The sequence below is a fragment of the Apiospora aurea genome, assembly GCF_038362705.1.
Source record: "Apiospora aurea strain CBS 24483 chromosome Unknown utg000010l_segment0_segment0, whole genome shotgun sequence".
In the NCBI taxonomy this organism is placed as follows: domain Eukaryota; kingdom Fungi; phylum Ascomycota; class Sordariomycetes; order Amphisphaeriales; family Apiosporaceae; genus Apiospora; species Apiospora aurea.
Window position 1 is genome coordinate 118,678 of NW_027117397.1, and position 23,513 is coordinate 142,190.

Genomic DNA, 23,513 nt, shown 5'->3' on the forward strand with positions numbered 1-23,513 from the left:
TCCTTTTAGGAAACACTTCCTGCTCATGGGCGTTTCCTCTTCCCCTCCTTCCTCCTTCACCACTCCGTCCGTCCTCTCACCGTCAAACCCCCACAGGACGACGCTCTTGTGCGTGCGCAAGTGTTTGTGTGAAATCAACACAGGCCACACGTCCTCCCCATCGTCCTCGCCATGCGGTTCTCCAATCTTTTCGTGCTGGCGTTGGCGCCGCTCGGCCTCGTCGCTGGCACTGCTGCCCCGGCCGAGCTTGAGCTCGATGCATACCTCGCCAAGCACAACCTGGCATTGGTCCCCCGGTCAGAGCTCACCGAGGCGTTGACGGAGCTCACCACCTTACTCAAGCGGCGGGAGAGGGATGAGCGCCTAGGACATGTCCTGTATCCCAGGCAAAACAGCACAGGGCCTGGCTCCGGCTCTGGGTCAGGTTCTGGAGGCGGCCGTGGTGGCAGCGGCTCCGGCTCTGGCTCTGGATCTGGCGGCGGTGGTCTCCTCGACCTCCCGGGTCTGGGGGACCTGGGCGACATCCTCGACAGTCTCGGCAAGTTGGTCCTGCAGCTGACCGACATCGCCGGCTTCCTCAACGCCCTCCAGAAGCTGCTCAACGACGACTTCCTGCTGGCCGTCCACGACTCCTTGACCTACCTGGCCCAGACCCTGCAGCCGCCCATTCCAAGCATCGCGCGGAACCTGCTCACCAAACTCAACCCGGTTGTGGACCTGGTCGCCAAGCTCGACCTCGAGAGCATCATCAACGAGATTGAGGGCGTCGACATCGGCGCCCTTATCAAGACCGTCGTCGGCCTGCTCGACAAGGTCAGCCCCATCCTCGACGAGGTCGCGGGCCTGGACATCAAGGGCATCTTTGACGCCATCGCCCCCTGCTGACGCCGGGATCCGTCAAGGGCATTGCGGGGCTCCTGGGCAACGCGGAGGACCTGCTTACCCCTACATTTGTCAACCAGACCCAGGGTCTCATCGCGGGGGCTGGTCCGTTGCTGGAGGGACTGGCAGATGTCGATATCAAAGGTCTCGTCGACCAGATTGGTCCGCTTCTGAATGAATTAGGCCAGTTGGATCTGAAGGGCTTGCTGGATGCCGTTAGTCCCCTGCTGACCCCCGACTCGGTCAAGGGCATCGCCGGCCTGCTGATGAACGCCGAGAACCTCCTGACATCCGACTTCGTGACCCAGACCCGCGACCTTATCGCGGGCGCCGGCCCGCTCCTGGCCAGCCTCAAGGACGTCGATCTCAAGTCCCTGGTTGATCAAATCGCGCCCATCCTGAACGAGCTGGGGCAGCTGGACCTCAAGGGCCTGTTCGACGCCCTCAGCCCGCTGCTATCTCCGGACTCGGTTAAGGGGATTGCGGGTCTGCTCGGGAACGCGGAAAACCTCCTCACTGGTGACTTCGTGACCCAGACGAAAGACCTCATCGCCGGGGCCGGTCCGCTATTGGCCAGCCTGAAAGACATCGATCTGAAATCCTTAGTGGATCAAATCAGCCCCATCCTCAACGAACTAGGACAACTCGACCTCAAGGGGCTCTTTGATGCAATTAGTCCGCTCCTCTCTCCGGAAGCCGTCCGCGGCATTGCCGGGCTCCTCGGCAATGCCGAAAACCTCCTCACAGCCGAGTTCGTCGACCAGACGAAGGACCTGATCGGCGGAGCTGGCCCCCTGCTCGCCGGCCTGAAAGAGGTGGACCTGAAATCGCTCGTGGACCAGATCGGCCCCATCCTCAACGAGCTGGGCCAGCTCGACCTGAAGGGCCTGTTCGAGGCCATCAGTCCCTTACTCTCGCCCGAGTCCGTCAAGGGCATTGCCGGCCTGCTTGGCAATGCCGAAACGCTGTTGACGCGGGACTTTGTCGATCAGACCAAGGACCTGATTGGCGGAGCCGGTCCATTACTGGCGGGCTTGAAGGACCTGGATCTCAAATCTCTTATTGATCAAGTCGGGCCCTTACTGGACAACCTTGGCAAGCTCGATCTGCAAGCTCTCTTTGACGCCGTGCAACCTTTGTTATCCCCGCAGTCTATTGAAGGCATCGTCGGGCTCCTGGGCAACGCAGAAAGCCTGCTGACGCCTCAGTTCGTGGATCAGACCAAGGATCTGATTGGCGGAGCTGGCCCCTTATTGGCGGGCCTTAAGGACCTAGACTTGAAGTCTCTCATCGACCAAGTCGGGCCTCTGCTAGACAACCTTGGCAAGCTCGACCTGCAGGGTCTTTTCGATGCCGTCCAACCGCTACTATCACCGCAGTCCATCGAAGGGATCGTTGGGCTCTTGGGCAACGCAGAGAATCTACTCACAAGCCAGTTCGTGGACCAGACCAAGACGCTGATCGGCGGCGCCATGCCGTTGATCGCGGCCCTTGGCGGCATCGACTTGCAAGGCCTCATCAACCAAGTAGAACCCCTGCTCAACTCGCTCAGCAAAGTCGACATCGCGGGCCTGGTGGACCAGGTGCAGCCCCTACTGAGTTCGCTCAGCGAAATTGACCTCATTGGCCTGGTCAACCAGGTCAAGCCCCTGCTCAACGAGATCAGCAAAGTTGACATCAGCGGGCTCATCGGACAGGTGCAGCCCCTGCTCAATTCTCTGAGCAAGGTCGACCTGGTCGGCTTGATCGATCAAGTGCAGCCTCTGCTGAGTTCCCTCGGGCAGATCGATCTGCTCGGGCTGGTGAACCAGGTCAAGCCGCTGCTGAATGCAGTCAGCAAGGTCGACATTACAGGCCTGATTGACCAGGTCGAGCCCCTTCTCACTTCCTTGAACAAGATCGACCTCGTGGGTCTGGTGAATCAAGTCCAGCCGTTGCTTAATGCCGTGAGCAAGGTGGATATCTCGGGCCTGATTGATCAGGTCGAGCCGCTCCTGACCTCGCTGAACAAGATTGACTTGGTCGGCCTCGTGAACCAGCTCCAGCCCATCCTCAACGCAGTCAGCAAGGTCGACCTGTCGGGCCTCATCGATCAGGTCGAACCGATCCTAAACACGGTCGGAAAGATCGACCTCGTCGGCCTCCTCAACCAAGTCCAGCCGCTCCTGAACGTCATCAGCAAGGTGGACATCACCGGCCTCGTGGGGCAAGTCGGCCCGCTCCTGACCTCTCTCAACCAGATCGACCTGGTCGGCCTGGTGCGCCAGCTGCAGCCCATCCTGAACGCCGTGGGCAAGGTGGACCTGTCCAAGCTGATCGACCAGGTGGAGCCGATCCTGCAGTCCGTCGGCCAGCTCGACCTCGCGGGCATCATCGAAGCCGTCTCGCCGCTGCTGACGCGGGACTCGGTCGACGGCCTGGTGGGCCTGGTCGACAACGCCGAGGACCTGCTGACCAAGCGCTTCGTCGACGACACCCAGACCCTCATCGGCGGCGCCGCGCCGCTCGTCTCCGCGCTGGGCGACGTCGACGTGCCCGCGCTGGTGAAGCAGCTGAGCCCGCTGCTCAGCGCGCTCGGCGACGTCGATCTGGAGGGTCTGGCGCGCGCTGCGAAGCCGCTGTTGGGCGCGCTGAACCAGATCGACATCCAGGGTATCGTGGACGAGGTCGCGCCGCTCGTGACGCCCGAGTCGGTCAATGCCGTCGTCGGGCTGCTCGGGAATGCGCAGAGCTTGCTGTCGGCGGCGTTTGTGTCGCAGACGACGGAGCTGATTGGGGATGCTACGCCGGTATGTTTTCTTTTCGTTCCCCCATTCAATCTTCATCCATCTATCGATTTGATGAGTACTAATGATAATATGGTAATAGTTGGTCGGCGCTGTCTCGGACTTGGTGCGCTCGTTCCTCGAGGCGTTGATGCCGCCGGCGAACCAGTAATCCATCTGCATGTGCTTGGAAAAGGTAAAGGGAAATGGATATGGAAATACAACGAAACTAAAGATACCCACGCATTGGATTATGAATTAATGTTTGATATTTGGAAACGAAGTGTTGGTTGGCATCATGGACCGTTGCATTATCAAGGATGGGCCAGGGCTCTTGCACTCAGGGGGTTTTAGGGGCAAGGTCCAGTACGCCCACACGAGAAACACACTACATAGCATACGTGCGAGACGAGGGATTAAATAATAATGAATAATGAAATAATGCTTCTTTGCTATGACTGATGGTATGCACTTTTCGCTGGCGCACTCTGCTGCATCCGCTGCGCCCACTGCCTTTGGTGCGATCAATCATCGAGGCCGACGATCTTCTTTTGTGGGATCTAACATGATCCAAACATATATTACCAACAGCATGAGTGGTGTGCTGCAGTATTGAACAGCCATTGGGTTTAGAGTCCCTCCCTCGCTTTCATCCCCACCGACACAGAAACATCGGCCCGCTGTACACTGCAGGTTGCCAGACTCAACCAACCGACGTGCTAGGCGACTCAAGTCTGACGTGCATATTGGTGTGTGACAATTGGCTGCTCCAATGATGTAAATGCAACCTCGTCTCACCTCCCTTACTTCCTATTTGTTGGATATGCAATAAAGAGATATTCGTTGCCTCCCAACTGCTTCGCCTTCGCCCAGCAGCCAAAAGATGACGGATATATAACGCGGAACCATTTATCGAAAGTCAAGAAACTCCTCCCATTACTCAACTTTATCGAAAAGTTCCACAAGAGCCTTTTGCCTTCCGTCACTCATCATCTTCCTCCTCTATACCGTGATACCGATTCTATCGCCTCACTAACAGCCATGGCCTCTCAACATGACGACTACGTCTTCACTCGAGATCTTCTCGACAACAGTCGGTTCGTTGCTCTCTTCCCTCTGCATACCCTGCCAACTGTTCGCATTATATATACTGATAGAAAGCAGCCTCAATCTAATGCATCACCATTGGGTGAAAGACTTTGGGTACCTCATCCATCCCAGCATCCCCACCCAGGGGGAGAATCTCAAAGTAGCAGACATCGGCTCGGGCACAGGGTGAGTGGCTCAATTCCAAAAAGCATGTGGACCCAAAGTATCTAACTGTACCCGTTTTCCGTCCCCCCATGAAGGATGTGGCTCCTAGATGCGGGTGACCGGCTCCATGAGTCTACGCAGCTCGTCGGTCTTGATATTTCACAGACTGCAGCGCCACCGCGCGAGGCACTACCCTCCAACATCACGCTTCGGGAATGGGATGTAAATACGCCTGTCCCTGATGACTTGCTCGGCGCCTTCGATATTATCAACGTCCGCTTCATGATCTTCGTTGTTCGGAAGGACGATGTTCCGGCAACAGTGGGCAAGCTGATGCAGATGCTGAGTGAGTTTTGAACCATGGAATCTCTATTCTTATTCGTATATGCAATACGTTACTGATCATTTCCCGCAATCCACACAGAGCCCGGCGGCCACCTCCAATGGGTCGAGCCCGACAACCAAACAGTGCACGGCAAACTGCTCCGGCCCGAGAACAGCAAAGAGTCCATCGAGTCCCTGATGCGGCTCCTCCAGTCCCAGGACCCGCGGCTCAACCCAACGTGGGTCCCCGACCTGCCTGACATCTTCCGGGCCTCTGGTCTCGCGGACGTCGAGGCCGACGTCCACACGACACCGCCGCACTGGGCGTACTTGGAGCACGAGTGCGGCCTCATCATGCACGAGCTCATCGCGCGCAAGACGCAGAATGAGGCGATGGTGGCCGAGCTGAAGAGGCTGATACCCTTGGCCGTCGCGGAGACGAAGAAGGGGGCGTACTTGGCGACCACGAAGTATGCGGTCGTGGGGAGGAAACCTTGAGATGATCTTTTTCGCTGGACACGCATAACCACCGAAGATTTGGCGGAAATTAATGCTGGGCTTTGTAGTAGGTGTCGGCACAGACGGTGTCTGAACACTGCATGTTGTTTCCGCTAGAAAAAGGCTGATATGATGTCGCGATGCTACGCCTGGCATAGCTGACAAACTGTCGTTCAAGCGTCTGGTGTTGTGCAAATGATGCTCTAGGACTTAAAGACGTGTTGAAGCCACGAAGTCACCAGAATTATGATGATTAGCGTTCGTAACTCACTTCCGCCCGTACGCTGATGGTGCCCATTCAGGAGCGTGATGGCTTGAACAACCGTTTGTCTATCTCGGTCTTTGAATGCTATAATGATGTCGTCCATATGGAAGAGGATTGGCATATTCCCTCGGGAGTAGCATCAGAGGTCGTGGGGCATCTGAACGAAACCAAGCCCAAGGAGCCTTTGTGTCAAGTCCTTCTGCCAGAGCACTGGTGATTCTCGAAGTCCATACAAGGCCCTATTCATCTTTGTCAGACAAGAGGGGACCATGAGAGCAATTCGGAGGTTCTGGAATTGCACAATCAACCAAACGATTGGATTAGTGTGTACAAGACCACCACCCTCTTCCCCCAGTGGTCTGGACAGCGTAGCAACCCCGCTCACAGCCCAGCCCGCGCTTTCGCTTGGTTGTGTGCATTCGGTTAATCATATGCAATTCGAAGGGGTGTGCGACCCAGCATACAGGGGTCGCAAGTACTTACCAATAGGCAGGCTGGTACTGGGTGTTGGCTGTTGCACGTTTGAGCAAGCCTGCTTTACAAGGCATCCCACCTACCTATGTATCAACCTGACCTCGATAACCTGCACTCCGCCCTTGTTCGAGTCGAGTCTCAGAGACCATCTTTTTCATAAGCAATACGCTATTGGTATCAAAACCTGTGTTACCCCACGTCACGCCATGGCCCAATTGAGTGTTGCTGTCGCCATCGCGGCTGTGACCGCACTGATGACAGTATTCGTCAGCAAATTCGTATCCAACCGACAACATGTGCGAAAGCTACAGGCCGCCAACTTGGTAAGTATAGTCCTTTCATAATCTCTTGCAGATGAGTATATTTGTGTCAGAAAAGCGTGCTGAGACTCTTCGGGCTCCGCCAGCCTATGCCACCCTTCCACCCCGTCTTTGGCCACTTTATCGCGGTGAAAAAGGCGATGCAAGGACTGCCGCGAAACGTTACGATGCACGTGATGGTGCAAAGGCTGGCCAGAAGCTTCCCCAGCGGCATTTTCTACCTGAACCTCTGGCCCTTCAGTAAGACCCTGCTGGTCAACGCCAACCCCGTCGCCACGGCGCAGGTGGAGGCTGCGTTGCTCGATAAGCCGGCCCCGATGTGCAAGACCATGGAGGTGATCAATGGCGGGCCCTCGCTGATGACCATGCACGGCGAGACCTGGAAGAAGTGGCGTGCCCTTTTCAATCCGGGCTTCGCGCCAGCCTACATGGCAGGGTTTGCCCCGTCCATCGTGGAGGAGGTCGAAGTACTCTGCCAGTTGCTACGTGACCGTGCAGTGCAGTGTAAGGTATTTCAGTTGGAAGAGTACACGCTAAAGCTCACATTCGACGTGATTAGTCGGATAACATTGTGAGTACCGCCATGCCCTTAGAGTTCAGTTCCGGGGCACTAGCACCCATGCCTCGCTGGTTCTAACCTTCTTGTCTTTTTATCAACAGTGGTGCCCGCATAAAATATCAGACCCAGGGCAGTATCTTGGCAGACGGCCTGCGGTGACTGGTCTATTGGACTCCCTATGGCACCTCTTTCAATCCGCTCCGCCGGTATCTTAGCCCCCGCCCTCTGGTCCAGTGGTACAACAGCTACTGCATCGATCGCTATCTCAGTAAGCAGGTCGACGAGCGTTTCGAGGAGCTGGCCGCGTCACGCCGAGATGCGAAAGACGTAAAATCGCGTTCGCGCTCAGTCATCTCGCTGGTCATGGACCAGTACCTAGCAGAAACCGGTGAAACAGAGCAACTGTCCAAGGCGACATTTAAAAGACTGGTTATACCGCAGCTCCGAATGTTCCTGTACGCAGGCCACGACACAACCAGTAGTACGCTGTTATACTGTTATTACTTGTTGTCTACCCATCCTGAAGAGCTGGAAAAAGTTCGTACTGAGCAGGATGAGGTGTTCGGCAGAAACATTTCTCACCAGCACCTTTATGAGGTGATTGCGAAGGACCCTGCCCTCCTCAACCAGACACCATACACCCTGGTGGTAATCAAAGAAGTGCTCCGACTGTTTCCTCCGGCGGGCAGCCTACGAGCCGGCCGCCCAGGCCTTGTTCTGACAGATGAGAACGGGGGCCCGTACCCGACAGAAGACTGCCACATCTGGACGTTGACCCTGGCCATGCACCACCGTGAACAAGTCTTCGTGAGGGCTCAGGAGTTTTTTCCAGGCCGCTGGCTGGTTGGGCCCGATGCCGCGCTGCACCCATCCAAGGGGTCATGGCGCCCCTTCGAATGGGGCACCCGAGCTTGCATCGGACAGACGCTCGCGCAGCTGGAACTCAAGGTGGCGCTGGTCATGATGCTGCGCATGTTCGATATTGCCCCAGCCTACGACGAGTGGCATGTGATGCACCCCAAAAAGAAGCGTGGCGTTACGTCTGTCGAGGGGAACAGGGTCTACCAGGCAGAGATGGGTGGGGGGCGGGGCACATCCAGTCGATGGATTCCCTGTGAGGGTCACATTGAGAGATAAGGGGGGGGCGTTCCCAGTGAATGAACCGGGTAATCTTAATATAGATCAGTATCAGCTGCCCATCGCGAAGCTTTGGCGCTTAAGGGGCATCCGTGTTTACGTGGGCCTCTCGGTGTTCATGATACAAGCAGTACAGAAACAATACAAGGCCCTTGCCTTTCAACCCATCCAGAATCGAGTTTCTGTGAAGCTCTGCGGTGCGAGTAAGGATGCCTGAAAGACCCTCGAAAAGGATGCGGATCTGGTGGATGGCGAGTATGGAGATGTCTTCGTCAGCATGCATTTATTATATATTATCACTTAATCTCCAGCTATAGTAACTCTCTAACTATAAATTAACGATTAATGTTCCCTCCCCACACATCGAATAGACCCTCACGGCATGTTATTACAGAACCTTCCTTATGGCCCGTTCAAAGGAGACCAATGCAAACGTAATATCCAAGCCACAGCGACGCACAATCCGACCCGACGGACGGGTTCCAAGCGTAAAAGTCCGAGAGGGACACATGCGCCGCCGACGCGATATCTCCACAATTGTCTCCAGAGGCCACTAAGAAGAGGTATTGATTAGCTCAACCGCTCGCCCCTGATAAATAAGTATCCGGAACTCTCGACAACGTACCTAAATGAAACGCCCTGCAGTTGGCCGTCATGCCCGCCTGCGTTGGAGTCGGCGTCGCGACCCCGTTGCCCCGGGTCGTTGTTGAAGTGGTCATGGTGGTCGGCGTTTCGGTAGGCCCGCCGATGAGGTGGACGCATACGTAGTAGCTCACCCCCAGCGCCTCGCAGCCCGACCCGATGGCCTGGTTCCACGCGTACAAGCCGGGGAGACTGATGCTGTGCGCCGACGCGATGGCGGCGCAGTTGTCCCCGCTCTGCACCAGGTAGAACGCGTCGCAGTTCCCGGCCATGCCGGTCTGCGTCGGGGTGGGTGTGCTGATGCCGTTCCCGGTAGTGGTACTGGAAGGAGGTGAGGTGGACGTGGCGGTGGCCGCTGTACGGCCGGTGATGCCGACGCACACATACAAATTCAAGAACAGGAGGGAGCAGTCGGTCTTGACGGCGGGGTTCCAGGCCTAACACTCGAGACGGAGATACCGTAGCTGGACGCTATAGCATTGCAGGTATCGCCGGATTGAACCTTGTAAAAGGCATTGCAGCTGGAGATCATCCCAGACTGTGTTGGGGTCGGGGTAGTGATGCCAGTGGACGTGGAAGAAGAACTAGGTGGCGCGGACGTCGAGGTGGGGATCGGAATTCCTGAAAGAGTTCAGTGTCCAAAACTTCTCTCAATGCCAAGGAGGTGTCACGAGTTTTGAGAACGTACTGAAGTTCTGTTGGATACACTAAGAGTTGCCTACAACGATAGGGCATCCGCTGGCCTTCAACGACGGGTTCTAATCTGTCTGTCAGACCAGGTGACTATGGATGACTGCGACGTCCTCTCGGCCATCGACGATATCAAGTTCGAGACGCCGGTGGCGAGCCGCCATGTCCAGGAGACCTTCCCCTTTTGGATCTTCAATGAGCACCTCAGTTGTGAACTCGCGAATATCCCCTACACCGCCTATTTCGCCGTTTGGGGCCGACCTGTCGGTCGATATCAAGACTTCGGCGATTCTCACAGTCATCGTAAGTCTGGAGGAGGTGCTTCCGGGCATGCTCGTCCATGGAGAACGTGACTCTGGCCCTTCGCTATCAACAGTTCAACTGACTCACGACTTAGGATAAACTCAGCCACCCGTCCAGCTTTCAAAAGAAGACCGGCATCCTCTTCCGCAATGAAGGGTCTATCCAGGCCGGCTTGCACTTGGAGGCGCAGGCGAAGCTCTCGTTCTCGACGGGACAGATTGAGCTCTTCGGCATGGAAAACTTTGCTTCGCCCTTCAATGCCCCTGGCATTATCACCGTGGGGCCCAACTTCGGGGTCTTAGGGGTAAGATAACCATGACTGAATAACCTCCTTCTCCCTCATGCCCGCCTGGTTATGCGAAGATTGGTCTGAAGCCTTCTGACTTTGAATTTTCGGCAACCGTTTAGGAACTCAAAGGCGTGCTTAGCATCCACACGTAAGTATTGCCCTCGGCAACTTCTTTACCATGATTGCGGGCTGTAGGCTGACTACAAACAACCCCTGCTCTAGAGACGCTCACTACCAGCTCGACGTGGTGCACTCAAGGGAAGTTCTCGGCTAAGTTGCGTTGTCTCTAATAGTGCACTATTTGGTGTGAATCCGAACCGGCGCTGGAGCTTTTATCAGAGCAAGGTACGTATGGCCAATCGAAATTATTAAGGTGGCGCTACTCAGATTGATATCATCCCGGAAAAGTGCTATACTTTGGCGGACTTGCAGCCAAGCCAATGTGCTGACTGCTAGCGAGGAGGCAAGACGAGCACCTGGGCGACGGGGGTGTTGGTTAAAGCATGAGAGTGGCTTGCCATGTACCCATATATTCTCTAATGTAAAAATAAACGACGCCGTCGAGGCTTTATTAGTCCAACCATGAACATTCTTGGCTTCAACCTACAACGATGGTCACTCATGATTTGATGTTATATAGTACATGAAGTGAGTGTATCATGCAGCTCATGACCTGCTGTCCGACAGAACCATGTCAGGGCGACCAAGCCATGCAGGTACATAGCCTCCGTGGATGCAAAACAGAGACGTTTTCTCCTTCAGAAACTCAACTTAAGCATTGTGGCTCTCCTTCCCGTCGTACCTCGCCTCCCACGCCACCGCAATCGCGTGCTTCCGCGCATCCACGAGCCCCATGTCGCGGGGCTTGTAGAGCTCGCCCTCCTCCATGCGGGCCGTGGAGAGGGCGCGCAGGTGGCTGAAGGAGCGGCAGACGTGCGTCTGGTCCGAGTCGATGTAGTTGTGCTCCCGCCCCTCGAAGAAGCGCGTCGGGATCAGCGTCGTGCTGCCGTAGCACTGCACCGCCTGCCGCAGGATGTCGAGGCAGTGCTCCACGTGGAACTGGCTGCGGTGGGAGTGCGTGCTGTAGTAGTCCGGGTGCAGCGCCTTGCGGAGGGCGTTGACGCAGTGCAGGGTGTGGAAGACGTCGAGACTGGGACGTGGTCAGCTCTTCATTCAAGCGTCGTTGGTCAAACGGCCGGAGGGAGAAGGAACAAAAAGAAAAAGCGGTTTGGCTTACCCGGCAGTGTACCCGCCCTCCCCTTCGTCGACGTACTCGTGGCGCTTGTCGCCCCATGCGCGGGTGGCCTCCTCCTCGGTGATGGAGAAGTATCGGTCTTCGATGAGCCGGTCCCAGTTGTCGTCGATTTCGTCGCTGGGGTCGCCAAAGAGGACCATGTTCTCGGGCCACGGAGCCTCCTTGTCGACGGGGTCGAGATAGCCAGACCCGTTCATGTTGAAATGCGGGCTCCGACGAAAGGTGACCAGCTCAAGAGGAATCTCGAAGTCGGTGACTACATAACAGAACCAGAAGGTCCTCTGTCATCAATGATCCGGCCTTGGTCAGGGTCGTTTTGACCCCCCAGTGTGGTGCAAGACGAGACGCTTCACTTACTGGGGTCGGTACTAAACCCCTGTTCGTAGGTACCCCATGCGGCGGCTCCTTTCTTGGTGGCGTTGCGATCGACCAAGAGGAATAGCGACAAGCTGGCGAATATGATGGTGAGAGCCCATGGCAGTAAGAGCACCGCCTTTCGAACCCTGTTCTTCTGCCTCGCATCCGGGGAAGAGGGCTTCTCTAGAAAGTGGTCGGACTCGCCTTCCGGGCCGATTTCCACGGGGGAATACAACATATGCGACGACGGTGCCATGGTTGAAAATGACTGATTGCAATCCAGCATCTCACAAAAATGAGAGGGAATTTACCATGGTCTTTGCAGTGTTTAAAGGATAAACGGCCAAGGATGAACGGCTGAGCCGCCAAGGGCCACGGAAATGAACGAATGATTACGAAGACGCGGACGATTAACAAACTCCTCAGTAACCGGAACGTCATGCAGGTGGATACAGCCTGAGGGGTGAAGAGCGGTTGGTAGATACCTACGACAGTCGTAATACAAGCAGACAGATATTGTACTCAGCCATCCGTGTGCCAGTTTAGATGCCGGTCTGCCGCTGGAAATTAATGTGTATTAGAACGCGAGCATGTCTACGGGGCTGTCTGACGATCTGCGAGGGCGATGTTTCTCACGGGCGCAGCGATCAAGGGCAAAAGCAATACGCCGAATCTGCGGAGACTACAGGTTGGTTCATCAAACCACCATATATGGTGCTGACACCATCGCCAGGTGTTAGTGTAATTCCGACCAGGCGAACCCTCCTCGAATGAATCTTCGTCATGGCAATTGGGTGTACTATATGGACCGTCTACCACGTTGCGCTGGAGAGGGAAGATGCATTCATTTATGGATCAAAACACGAGACATTTTAGGCTTTGAGACATTGAATTCAACTCCCGCGTGGGTCAGTGGCCAACACAGCGGTATTGGCTGAAATGTCTCGGATAGTGTGCTATGCATGTAAATCTAATGCCCTGCTGGCTGCCAAGCATGCATTACCTCCGTACTGTTTGGGTTCTTTTCGGCTAAGACGCATGCCTTTCGTATGTGGTTACCGCGTGGTATTCGTTACCGATACTTTGGACCAGGCTTGACTAAAACGACGCGTCTGCATACTGTAAGGATATCTCCGCCATGTCTTTGCATCGTGCTCATATATTCTCCCGAATGAGGTCCTGAGTGATCTCCCTGGCAGATCCGTAGAATACTGCCAACCTCTTCAGGCGGGGTTCGTCCTAGCCCGCATTCCGTGGCCTCCCCGAAAGGAAATGGGACAACAGCTTGTGCAGTTTCCACACGCTTCTTCGTGCCCACCTCGTCGTTGGCGTGCACCACCCCGAGATATAAGCGAGGCGGTTTCAATTCAGGGGCGCCAAGTCGGAGACGGACCAAAGGTGCGAAATAACCGGGATCCGTCCGCTCTTTTGGCACCGGAAGGTGGATCCATCCAGTTCGCGGGCCAATGGTTTCACGCTCAAGCAGGGCGTTGGCGAGGTCGACCAGCAGCGACGTGCCCTGGGGCTCGATGAAGTGCTTGTGCCGAAGATCGCCGTAGCACAGGTGGAAAGCGAGCTTTCCATCTTGAGGAATCCTCTCGCAAAATCGAGCAACGCGGTCGACGAGACCTTGTTGCACGCCTCCGGGCGAGGGAAATATGCTTGGTGCCGTTTGTCCGGGAGCCGTCCCAATTCAAACTCGAGCGCCGTCATCTCGAAGCACAGATCCCATTGGATCACCACATCTTCGGTGGGGACTTCGGCAAAGATACGATCGATGGTTTCCGCAAAAAGTTGTTCGTATAATGGTTCGATCGCATTGGCCACTTCCGGCTTGATATGACCTGCTAAGACACTGTAGGGAGACGGCAGGCCAATCTGGAACCGAACGTCGGACGGAATGATACCTCGCTGACGGAGGTGTTTAAATTCGGCATATGACGACAAAGCTGCCTCATCATATGCTGTCGATTTGATGTCGTCAAACGTGAAGGCTGCCAGGACAGACTCGGATCCCGATTCGGGGAGCGTGGTCCCCCCCAGTTCGTTTCGCCGGGCGACTGGGGGAAGCGTTGCAACTGTCATCCGATATAGTTCCATCGCTCGCCCGTCTCGCCGTCTGGTATAGCTGACAAGCGGCCAGGAAGAGCAGTCGCCAGGCGCGTGAAGACCTCCTGCGGCGAGCCGCCGGGGACGCTGCCCACCATGAGCACTCCGGTAGGCTTCATCGTGACCTAGGGGTGGTGTAGCAGTAGTTGGAAGTTACTGGGGGTGGGGTGGGTAATAAGGGCGACATTTAGCCGGCTTTGATGTTTGTTGGGCTTCGATATGAAGCAAGGGATGACGGTGGAGTTCGGAATATTCGGGAAGTTGGGTGTGGGAGACCCCGCACGGAAGCATCTCGGTGTGTTACCACACCCCTTACCTCGGCGGCACGCCATAAGGGTCATCCTATCTAACCAGATGCATTTTTGGTCGTGGCCTATGTAACCATGATCTCAGTGGTCAATGCCTTCGGGCCTATCGTTGGTGGAACAGGGAGAACGGCTCCGCCTCCTCACATCGAGGGGCCTTTGAGTCGATCGATGCCAAGAATCGTTGAGGCAGACCGTCATTTCAAAGATCACGGGTATACGCCCCCCCCTCGTGGTGATATTTCGTTCATTGCCGGTTGGTAACCAGGGCAGAGCCATACAAGGTCCAATGAGTAACGGATGCAAGATACAAACACAAGTGTATATAGGTAGTATCAAGTTTTATATGAGCTCATACACGGCTTAATCCCAACGTACATCTTGTAGGCCAGCTCTCTATTAAATAGAAGAACATTGTATTGCACCCGAAGTAAAGGGCGGTACCTAGTTAAAGTTGAAGTCATAATTTTCATTAACCAAAATGTGTGTATCCCAGAAATTGGTATCCCCATGGCCCCTATCCGTAAGTATTAGTCGATGCCTTGCCTCCTCAACGCCCATCCCGCTCGACCGTCGTCACATAATGAGCCTTGTGTGGATCGTAAGTGCTCGGAGGATACTCGTCCGGCGATGACATATTGACCTGAGAAATGCGACTGACGGGCTGGTATTTCGCCTTCCTGCGCTTGGTGCAGAGCCTGTTTGTTAAAGGGAAGGTTAGCTTTATGTGCTCCATGCTGTACGAAAAGGGGGGGAGGGGAGATGAATGGAGAACGGGGAACAACATACCAGCAACCCGCCGCGACCGCAATGATGACAAACGACCCAACCCCGACGCTGACCCCGATGATGACCCGCTTATCCACGCCGTTGACGGCATCAATCGCCTTCCCGACGGCCGACGTCGGCTCATCCGGGTTGAACGAGGTCGGTGTACCCGACGTCTCGTACAGCTTCTTGGCCCGGCTGCCAAAGTCCACGGTCGTAGCGACCGAGTTGTGCGTCGTGGGCGGGAAGGTGGCCTTGATCCCGGACGGCACCGCCGTGACCAGCGTGCGCGTACGGGTGGTCTTGGTGGTCTTCTGCAGCGAGGCCGGGCAGTTGACGAGCTCGGGCGACTGACACGCCACGCCGGTGAAGACGTCTTTCGTCGTTATCGTCGTGGTCTTGAGCTCACCACTCTCAGCACCAGTCTGGCGGGGCGCTATCGCGGGCACAGACGTCGTGATGGTGGCGGGCTGCGACGTCGCGCACGCATCGGCTAGGGTCGTGTAGAAGACGGGCACGATCGTCTGCGGCACCGGACCCCATTTCTCCCCCGCGATGGCGACAGTCGCGCCAGCGGCGGCGCCGATGGCCAGCTGGTACGACTCCTCGACCCGCAGGACGCAGTCCTTGTCATCGTGGTGGTCGTTGCGCTTCGGGCTATTACTGGGGCCGGTGATGTTGGTCACGAACTCAGCCACGTGGGCGAATACGCCGACTTCGATGCCGGCGCTGGCCTCGAGGCCCGGGATGCCCGTGTCGGGGGTCTCGATTTTGATCCCGGCGTGGGCGCCAAGGCGCAGAACTGCCTTCAGAATCCCGCCGGAGGATTGGACTGTTACTGGTAGGAACTCGAATTTTCCGCCCTTGCTGTTTTACTGTTAGCTGCCTTTCCCGTACTACCTATGACTACGTTTCGGGAGCACACTTACAACGTCGTGTCAGTAAGGTTGTCAGCAAACATAGCCAGACTAAAGGACGCCCCGTCGTCTATCTTGATGTGGAAACCGCTCCTGATGTCAACATGGGCATCCGCCGTGAGTATAAGATCTACCGAGAAGACCACGCCAAGCTCCAAATCCTTGCCCAAGGAGAAGCCAATCGGCGTGTTGGAAGAGTACAAGTTCAGGTTGTACGTGGCGCCCGCCGAGAGCTGCGTGTCCATCATCATGTAGAGCTCGAGATCGTCGAAGCTGAACTTGAGCCGGCACTCGGGCATGCGCGGGATGACGACGTTGAACTCGACGTCGGGCCCGTGGGGCGGGGGCTCGAAGTCGTCCAGGTCGATGCCGTCTTTGAAGTTGTGGACGGTGCTCTTGATGTAGTTGCCCACCCAGTCGACGGCGGTGTCGGTGGCGTTCTTGACCTCGGTGGAAACCTGCTCGGTCAGGTTGCGGAGGGCCGTGCTGGCGTTGAAGCTCTTGTCAATGCTCAGCTCAGCCGTGGCTTTGGCTTTGAGGTAGCATGACGTGCATATTATGTCGACGCCGGCGGTCACTGAGGCGTTGCCCTTCCGAGCTTTCTCGTGGCTTAAATCGTTTGTTGGTAGATGCACACATGTGAACCCCAAGCTTCAGGTTTACTTACTAGCTGAACAACGTGGCTCCGTCCCAGCTCTTTTCGAGTGACGTGCTGTTTTTGAATACCGGGCTGACTTCGCGGCGACTAATCTCAACGACGGCCCTCTGGAAGGCCCGAAGAGTGTCTGCCGAGGACGCCCCAGGTGGATCGCGGGTGCTAATGGTGACATCGGACGGAACAACAGCGGATGCTAGGGTGACGCCTGTAGCCCAGATCAGGCAACTGGCAACCTGGGTCAACAACATCTTGGGCGTGTTGGTAAGCCAATCGAGTACAATTCTCTAAAACGAGGTGATAATAATAATCCCGTGAGAAAACAAGAAGTGTATACTGAAGGGGTATCGTCGCCTCTTATGGCTCATGGCACTATGCCCACCTTGGGACACTATACGTGCGCAGTCCAACTGAAGGGCAGATATGGGTTGCTTGATATGTAACCCAAGGAGGGCGGGATTCTCTGAATATTTGTATTTCGAGGGGATCCCGAGAATCTGCACCTGCCCATCCAACAGCCTTGTTCATGTTGCACTTCGGTGCTTGCTTGCATGGCTGATGCACGCACGTCGCCGCCCCCAAGACGCAACCTTGAGGACGATCCCGGCCCAAGCAGGGGGCTTTGGGGGTTGTCTCGGCAAGGGGCGCAGCAAACAGTTTGGGGAGGGGCTAGGTTCTTCAGTTCTCCATCATCCTTCGTCGTCCCTTGTAGGCAAATACCCCAAAGCTCAAGTATGTGACATTGCAAACAGGTGGACAATGTGCGCATGGCCCCGAGGTCCATCACTATCTTATGGAAAAGCCACTGGAGCTCAATCAGGCTCGGTTGGACGTTGTGTTGTTTTGAAGATACGTTTTGAGGCACTGAAGCCGGACACGCGAGTCAGTAGGTAGTGTTGGAGATGGGCGGCGTTTTACAACCCGTGGCCTGCTGCACCAACTGTAGTGAAAAATGCAGATTGGCAAGCGAGCTGGTCTGGCGTTCATGAAATCCTGCAGCCTTATCACTGTCACTCAAACCGAGAATCACATTCAGCTTCAGATAAAAGTCAGCCCATTGATTTGAGGCGGGGGCAAGGGTTGACAACTATTGTACGCCTTTTGGGGGTGAAGGATGGGATGGCAGGATGGCTGAGCAGGTGTTGGCTGTTTGTGCATCTGTTTCCTGCAGTTTTGTGGAGGCTCGGGCTTTCGGTTTCAGACGGTTTTCGGGTGCTTTTTCTGATGCTAGGCGATTCTAGGGGTAGTCGGTTCAGGGGGGCTGCAGCTACTGCGGCCTAAAAATAGCCACGACCTGGTGCCTGGGCAGTCGGCCTGGGCTTACTGAGCGAGCAACGATCCGTCCCGATCACCACGCGCTGCCCCCGTGCAACTTCAGCTCCCGCAGTGCTTGTCACACTCGGTGGTAACTCAATTGTGGAAAACATGAGGCTGTGTCTCCAACAGCTGGAGTCCTTATTTTGTTCCCGGACGAAACATCACATCGCGAATACTCTCGAGTGCTGGAGAGATGGCGATGATCATTGGAACGGCTACTTCGGCTCAAGTACGCTTGGATCGGATTCGACGGCTATATCGGCGACACCTAACCATTTCCACAGTAAGCAATGGAAAAAGCAGTCAAAACTGCAACCCACTTGACGTCACGTCAGCCGGTAGTAATAGTTGACACGATTATACGGGTACCATTAAATAGGCAGCACCGTAGTCCAACTGTAACATTTCTCAAGCCATTTATTCCAATTCATCAATCGACGTGCAACCAGATAAACATCATGATGTACAAGAACCAAGCCTACCTCGCCCTGGCCGTCCTCGGCTCCGCCGCCCTCGCCCAGACCGCGAAGCCCGTCGGCTGCTTCCCGTCCGTCAAGGGCTTCGTCGATCTCGGCCCAGCCACATTCCAGTCCGTCGGCCTGTGCAACGACCAGTGCGAGGCGGCCGGCTTCCCCGTCTTTGGACTCACCAACGGCACGGACTGCGCCTGCGGCCAGGTGGCCGACATCCCCGCCGCGGACACCAAGGTCGACGATGGCCTGTGCGACACCCCCTGTCCCGGGTACGCGCCGCAGAAGTGTGAGTTGAATCATCGCTGCCCACGATTACTAGCTACGTGGGGACCACTGACCATATCGTATTAGGTGGAGGAGACGGCGTGGTATCTGTATATACCAACTAAGGATATTGCCATGGTTACTGGGAGCCAGAAAGCCGTCCACGCGCCGCAAGCCACGTATCCCTTTGATGGCGCCAATGCTGCCTTTAGTATAATAGGTTCCTTCGGCAAATACTCGATAGGTTTACTTGCGTAATCAGGCACTATTATATTCAGTGAGATAAGCACCACGTCCGGTAGAATGAATACTATACTATATCATGAAACATTTCTCAATGTGTACAGGACGGATGCGTAGTAGGGGCAGCGCTATCGTCATCAAGGGGATACAAATGCCGGGACACAAAGGCGGAAAGCAAGACAGCAGGAAGCGTAAAATAAATTCCAGTGGGCCAAGGAGAAGGTACTTAGGACGTGTTTACTTTTTGTCAGCCAGCTTAACTTTCTGCCGCGCACGCACCTCTTCAGCAGCTTATTTTGAGCCAGCTTTTCGATCCGGCTTACCAGCTGATGCTCTCGTCGACGTCACCGGCGCCTTCCGTGCTGGCGTCGAAATAAAGGCCAGCGTTCATCCGGTACGTTGACGGCCGAGCGCGAACAATGCCACACTCACCAATTTTAACGCAGGCTAACGCGCGCCAGCTCGAAGACCGAGCGCGAGCAATGCCACACTCACAATACCCTTTACAGCAACCTCCAGCACCTTCTACAGCACCCTCTACAGGGCCCTCTACGCCCTGTAAGGCCCTAGAAAAAGCTGGATCAGCCGAGATTCGTCGATCCGATTGGCCGGTTAATAGGAAGAGACGAGACGACGGCAGCCAGCTTTTTTTACTTTTAGCCAAAGGGTCGAAGTAAACACACTGCTGGATTTTCGGCTGATATGTAAAAAAAGGGGGCCGTCACCGGACATATGCTTCTAGCCCCTTTAAGGGGACGTGCGCGGCAGAAAGTTAAGCTGGCTGACAAAAAGTAAACACGTCCTTAGCCATGTTGGGCCACGAGCCATAGGCTGTTGGAGACGTCTGCGAGACAGGCTCATCTGGTTATCAAGATGTTATATCCCAAGTGGTGTGCGCCTGGGTCATTATGGCTTTTCAAAGGGCATAGGTTACATTGAACGCAATTCTCCTTGACCGGTCATATGTCACATATTATATAGTTCTGCTTAGGTGATGATGGGATGTCGCTTCGCCCCAATCTTTAGTAACGCCGGCATGGACGAGGATTCTAAATGCGACGGATGTCGTCGAGCTGAGGCAATAGAGAGGATCTAACGAGTATCGGTGCATTCAGATAGATGATTAATTGGTCCTGGCGGACAAGAGGTGATGACATACCTGGACACCAATTGTCTCCTGGACACATTAGAGGATTAGAGGGAGATTTCATTCTATCGCCGATGGACCAAACCTGCATTTGCTATCACAACATGCCCCCAATCCGGATTTCTGATTTTCCAAAACCTTCTCTCCGCATTTTCCCCCAAGGGGCAGCGAGGGGGATTAGTCACAATTCACCCGACAGAGGACCAAACATGGGGATTCGCTGTGTGTGAAAGTGTGGTTACACAGCCAAGGCCGCTACCCCAACGAAGCACTTCCAGCGTCGGGGGAACTCGAGGATCGAGGTTTTTGTCAGCAGCTTTGCCTGACCTAAGCCGGGCGGGACAATCAAATCCCTATAGTAGCACAAGGGGGGAACCTCTTGGGGGCTGACTAACTGGTGTCTTGGGGATAGCCAAGACGAAGCTTGGCATTGGCCCCGGCTGTATGAACGCCCGGCTTTAGGTAAGCCAGGCGATTGATGCGATATGTCCTACACGCCGACGTATTATTCAGATGTTCATCTTGTTTCGACGTGTAATGGCGACGATAAAAGGAAGCCGAAACCCCAGACGGGCCAGGAAGATGAAGCAGAGCATCAGCGACAACGAGTACGCCTTGACGCCCACGCATTCAGCAAAGACGACCACTCCAACAAGCCACCCTATCCTGATTGAAATAGCATTCGTCATTGGTCAGAAACATCCAACCAATCACCATGCCTAGCTTCACTGTCTTCAAGGGTCAGAAGGACGGCATTCCCCGCCAGAGCACCACGACCAAGCCCGATGAACTCACCGGCGACAACGTCTACGTGAGAATCACAGCCTCCGGGGTATGCGGAACCGGTAAGTCAACCTACTCCACCCAATAAACATTTGATCTTGCATAAATCTGACAATGTCCACCCAGATCTCCACTACGTTAGTGGTCCCCCCCCCTCCCCCTGCTATATAACCCCACCCAGAACCCCTATTTGGGACATACACGACTGACTAGTCTCACAGAAAAGACAAGACATGGTCCTCGGCCACGAGGGTATCGGCGTGGTCGAGTCTATCGGGCCCGACGTCAAGTACCTCAAAGTTGGCGACCGCGTCGGGTGGGGGTACGAGAGCAACAGCTGCGGCCACTGCATCGAGTGTCTCACCGGAAACGAGACCTACTGCGCCGAGGCCGCGCTGTACGGCAGCTCCAACCCCGGCCAGGGAAGCTTTGCCACCAACGCGGTCTGGCGCGAGGCCTTCTTGCACCGGATCCCCGATGACATGCGCGACGAGGTCGCCGCCCCCTTGGTGAGTATCATCAGATTGCATTCTTCCGATCTCGACGCAAGCTAACGCATATGACAGCAATGCGGCGGCGCCACCACCTTCACCGCGCTCCAGGGCATCAAGTCTACCGACACCGTCGGCATCATGGGCGTCGGCGGCCTAGGCCACCTCGCCATCCAGTTCGCCGCCCGCATGGGCTGCCGCGTCGTCGTCTTCTCGGGTTCCGAGGCCAAAAAGGCGCAGGCCCTCGCGCTCGGCGCCGACGAGTTCGTCGCCACCAAGGGAGCTACCTCGCTGTCCGTCTCGCGCCCCGTCAACCGACTCCTGGTCACGACGTCGGCGCAGCCGCAGTGGGACCTGATCCTGCCCGTCATGGCGCCCCGCGGCGCCATCTACCCGCTGTCCGTCTCGTCGGGGAACTTTGAGATTCCCTACACGCCTCTGGTCGACCACGGTATCAATGTCCAGGGCAGTCTTGTGGCGCCCCGACACCTGCACCGGCAGATGCTGGACTTTGCCGCACGCCACCGCATCGAGCCCATTGTGGAGAAGTTCCCGATGAATGAGGAGGGCATCAAGACAGCTCTGGACAGGCTGGAGAAGGGCGACGTTCACTACAGGGCCGTCTTGATCAACTGACATAGATTGGCCCTGATCATTTTGTTCTGGATACTTTACTTTAGACACAGGGATACATTGATGAACTCAACTGAGAGAATAGTCAATGGTACTTAGACTTATAGAAAGATCTCCCATACAAATCCATATCGTCGGTTCTTATATATATATCATCATTCGTATGCCGTGCATGTTATTTATCCGACAGTGATCTTCTTCTCTTTGTGATAAGCTTCTCGTAGTCGGAAAATGTTCTACTCGATACGACAACACCATTGTCTCTATTATATCTGCGCATGCAAGACTTCTCAAACCCTGCCAAATACCTAATTCTTGTATCTTTTCGCAAAGATGACAATCCAGTAAGTGAAAAGGGTCAGCAAGACTGCACAAACAGCAAATACCCATGTGAACCGAGACACCCGTAACTCATCATCGAAATGAATTAAACCGGTGCTGAATATGCTCTGTTTTAAAATGCCAATCAGACATTATGTGATAGAGGGGTTTCTATATATACGAGAGTGAACTCCCAGCGACTAGTGAACTTGGCAAGTAGAATATAGCGATCAGAGTGAATGCCTTCACAATCTTCGACTCTTCCAAAGACTTGCTCGTCAAATCCGTCATCACTGTGCTTTCCTGTGAGGATTGCGTTGAAGCTTGCTGCAGGAAGCTTAGGTGCACCGTCGTATCATGGCTACTGTCGCGTAGACATTTCTCGTTTCTGAACCCCAGAATCTTGAGAAGGTAATTCGTAACTCGAAATCATCAGCGTATGGAATTAATGCTAGTGGTTGAAGGCAAAGTGAAAGCGTACCAGAGAACCTGTCCCTTCGGCCTCTTGCTGAAGACAGGAAAGCCTATGTTGCTGATTTCTCATCTCCTCTGCATGATAGCTGAGCTCCGTGCTGTATCTGTCAATTCGCAATGTATCAACGACGCTCTTCAACGTCTTGCAATGCTCCAAAAACTGCTTCAGAACTACCAAGTCTGACTGCAATATGTGGCTTGCACGGAGGAGTTTCTGCTTTAAAAGTTGCAGATGCTGGCAATCAGCGAATGAAGTTCGATAGTCATGTTGGCTCGGATTATCATTGACCTTTGAGAAGCATGCCTTGTCGTTCTGCCTTGCAGTTAGTAGCAGCACCACTTATGGGGTTGGACAAACTCACAAGATGGGCCAGGCGTGAATGTAGATAATCAAAATAGGCCCTCCAATTTCCAAGCATGGATGACATGAGCATTATATGAGGCAAAATTAGATGGTCTGTCATATCCCGGCTCTCAGCCTACTCAGGTTTGAAAAGGCTTTGAACATTGGAATGGGAGAGTTGGGATGCTCGTAAGATCATCCAACGAGTCCGAAAGGGTTTGAAGCTGAGCTGTTGATATACCCCTGTTTGCCGCAA

At 55.0% G+C, this 23,513-nt stretch overlaps 8 protein-coding genes across 8 annotated transcripts; 5 read left to right on the forward strand and 3 right to left on the reverse strand.

Annotated features, from left to right (window-relative positions):
* Positions 1–171: 171 nt before the first annotated feature.
* On the forward strand, positions 172–3,819 carry PG986_014071 (uncharacterized protein; the record flags this gene model as incomplete). The annotated part of the gene is made up of 3 exons (XM_066850293.1): positions 172–813; positions 903–3,671; positions 3,751–3,819. 3 exons carry the CDS (start codon positions 172–174, stop codon positions 3,817–3,819), a joined length of 3,480 nt encoding a protein of 1,159 aa, XP_066692531.1.
* Positions 3,820–4,688: 869 nt separating this feature from the next.
* On the forward strand, positions 4,689–5,723 carry PG986_014072 (uncharacterized protein; the record flags this gene model as incomplete). The annotated part of the gene is made up of 4 exons (XM_066850294.1): positions 4,689–4,744; positions 4,812–4,922; positions 4,997–5,247; positions 5,326–5,723. The coding sequence occupies 4 exons, from the start codon at positions 4,689–4,691 to the stop codon at positions 5,721–5,723; spliced, it is 816 nt and encodes a 271-aa protein (XP_066692532.1).
* Positions 5,724–6,668: 945 nt separating this feature from the next.
* Positions 6,669–10,521, forward strand: PG986_014073 (uncharacterized protein; the record flags this gene model as incomplete). The annotated part of the gene is made up of 9 exons (XM_066850295.1): positions 6,669–6,785; positions 6,836–7,353; positions 7,557–8,381; positions 8,873–8,957; positions 9,124–9,213; positions 9,261–9,451; positions 9,851–10,159; positions 10,219–10,417; positions 10,477–10,521. 9 exons carry the CDS (start codon positions 6,669–6,671, stop codon positions 10,519–10,521), a joined length of 2,379 nt encoding a protein of 792 aa, XP_066692533.1.
* A 652-nt stretch (positions 10,522–11,173) lies between these two features.
* On the reverse strand, positions 11,174–12,270 carry PG986_014074 (Cyclochlorotine biosynthesis protein O; the record flags this gene model as incomplete). Its single annotated transcript, XM_066850296.1, has 3 exons — positions 11,174–11,552; positions 11,640–11,913; positions 12,015–12,270. The coding sequence occupies 3 exons, from the start codon at positions 12,268–12,270 to the stop codon at positions 11,174–11,176; spliced, it is 909 nt and encodes a 302-aa protein (XP_066692534.1).
* Positions 12,271–13,134: 864 nt separating this feature from the next.
* On the reverse strand, positions 13,135–14,246 carry PG986_014075 (uncharacterized protein; the record flags this gene model as incomplete). Its single annotated transcript, XM_066850297.1, has 2 exons — positions 13,135–13,675; positions 13,714–14,246. Coding segments are annotated over 2 exons (1,074 nt in total), but the record flags the coding sequence as incomplete, so codon positions are not given.
* Positions 14,247–14,978: 732 nt separating this feature from the next.
* PG986_014076 (uncharacterized protein) lies at positions 14,979–17,019 on the reverse strand (the record flags this gene model as incomplete). The annotated part of the gene is made up of 4 exons (XM_066850298.1): positions 14,979–15,126; positions 15,218–16,063; positions 16,126–16,722; positions 16,781–17,019. The coding sequence occupies 4 exons, from the start codon at positions 17,017–17,019 to the stop codon at positions 14,979–14,981; spliced, it is 1,830 nt and encodes a 609-aa protein (XP_066692536.1).
* A 1,527-nt stretch (positions 17,020–18,546) lies between these two features.
* Positions 18,547–18,947, forward strand: PG986_014077 (uncharacterized protein; the record flags this gene model as incomplete). Its single annotated transcript, XM_066850299.1, has 2 exons — positions 18,547–18,827; positions 18,878–18,947. 2 exons carry the CDS (start codon positions 18,547–18,549, stop codon positions 18,945–18,947), a joined length of 351 nt encoding a protein of 116 aa, XP_066692537.1.
* Positions 18,948–20,927: 1,980 nt separating this feature from the next.
* PG986_014078 (chaperonin 10-like protein) lies at positions 20,928–22,122 on the forward strand (the record flags this gene model as incomplete). Its single annotated transcript, XM_066850300.1, has 4 exons — positions 20,928–21,057; positions 21,122–21,132; positions 21,217–21,504; positions 21,562–22,122. 4 exons carry the CDS (start codon positions 20,928–20,930, stop codon positions 22,120–22,122), a joined length of 990 nt encoding a protein of 329 aa, XP_066692538.1.
* Positions 22,123–23,513: the final 1,391 nt, after the last annotated feature.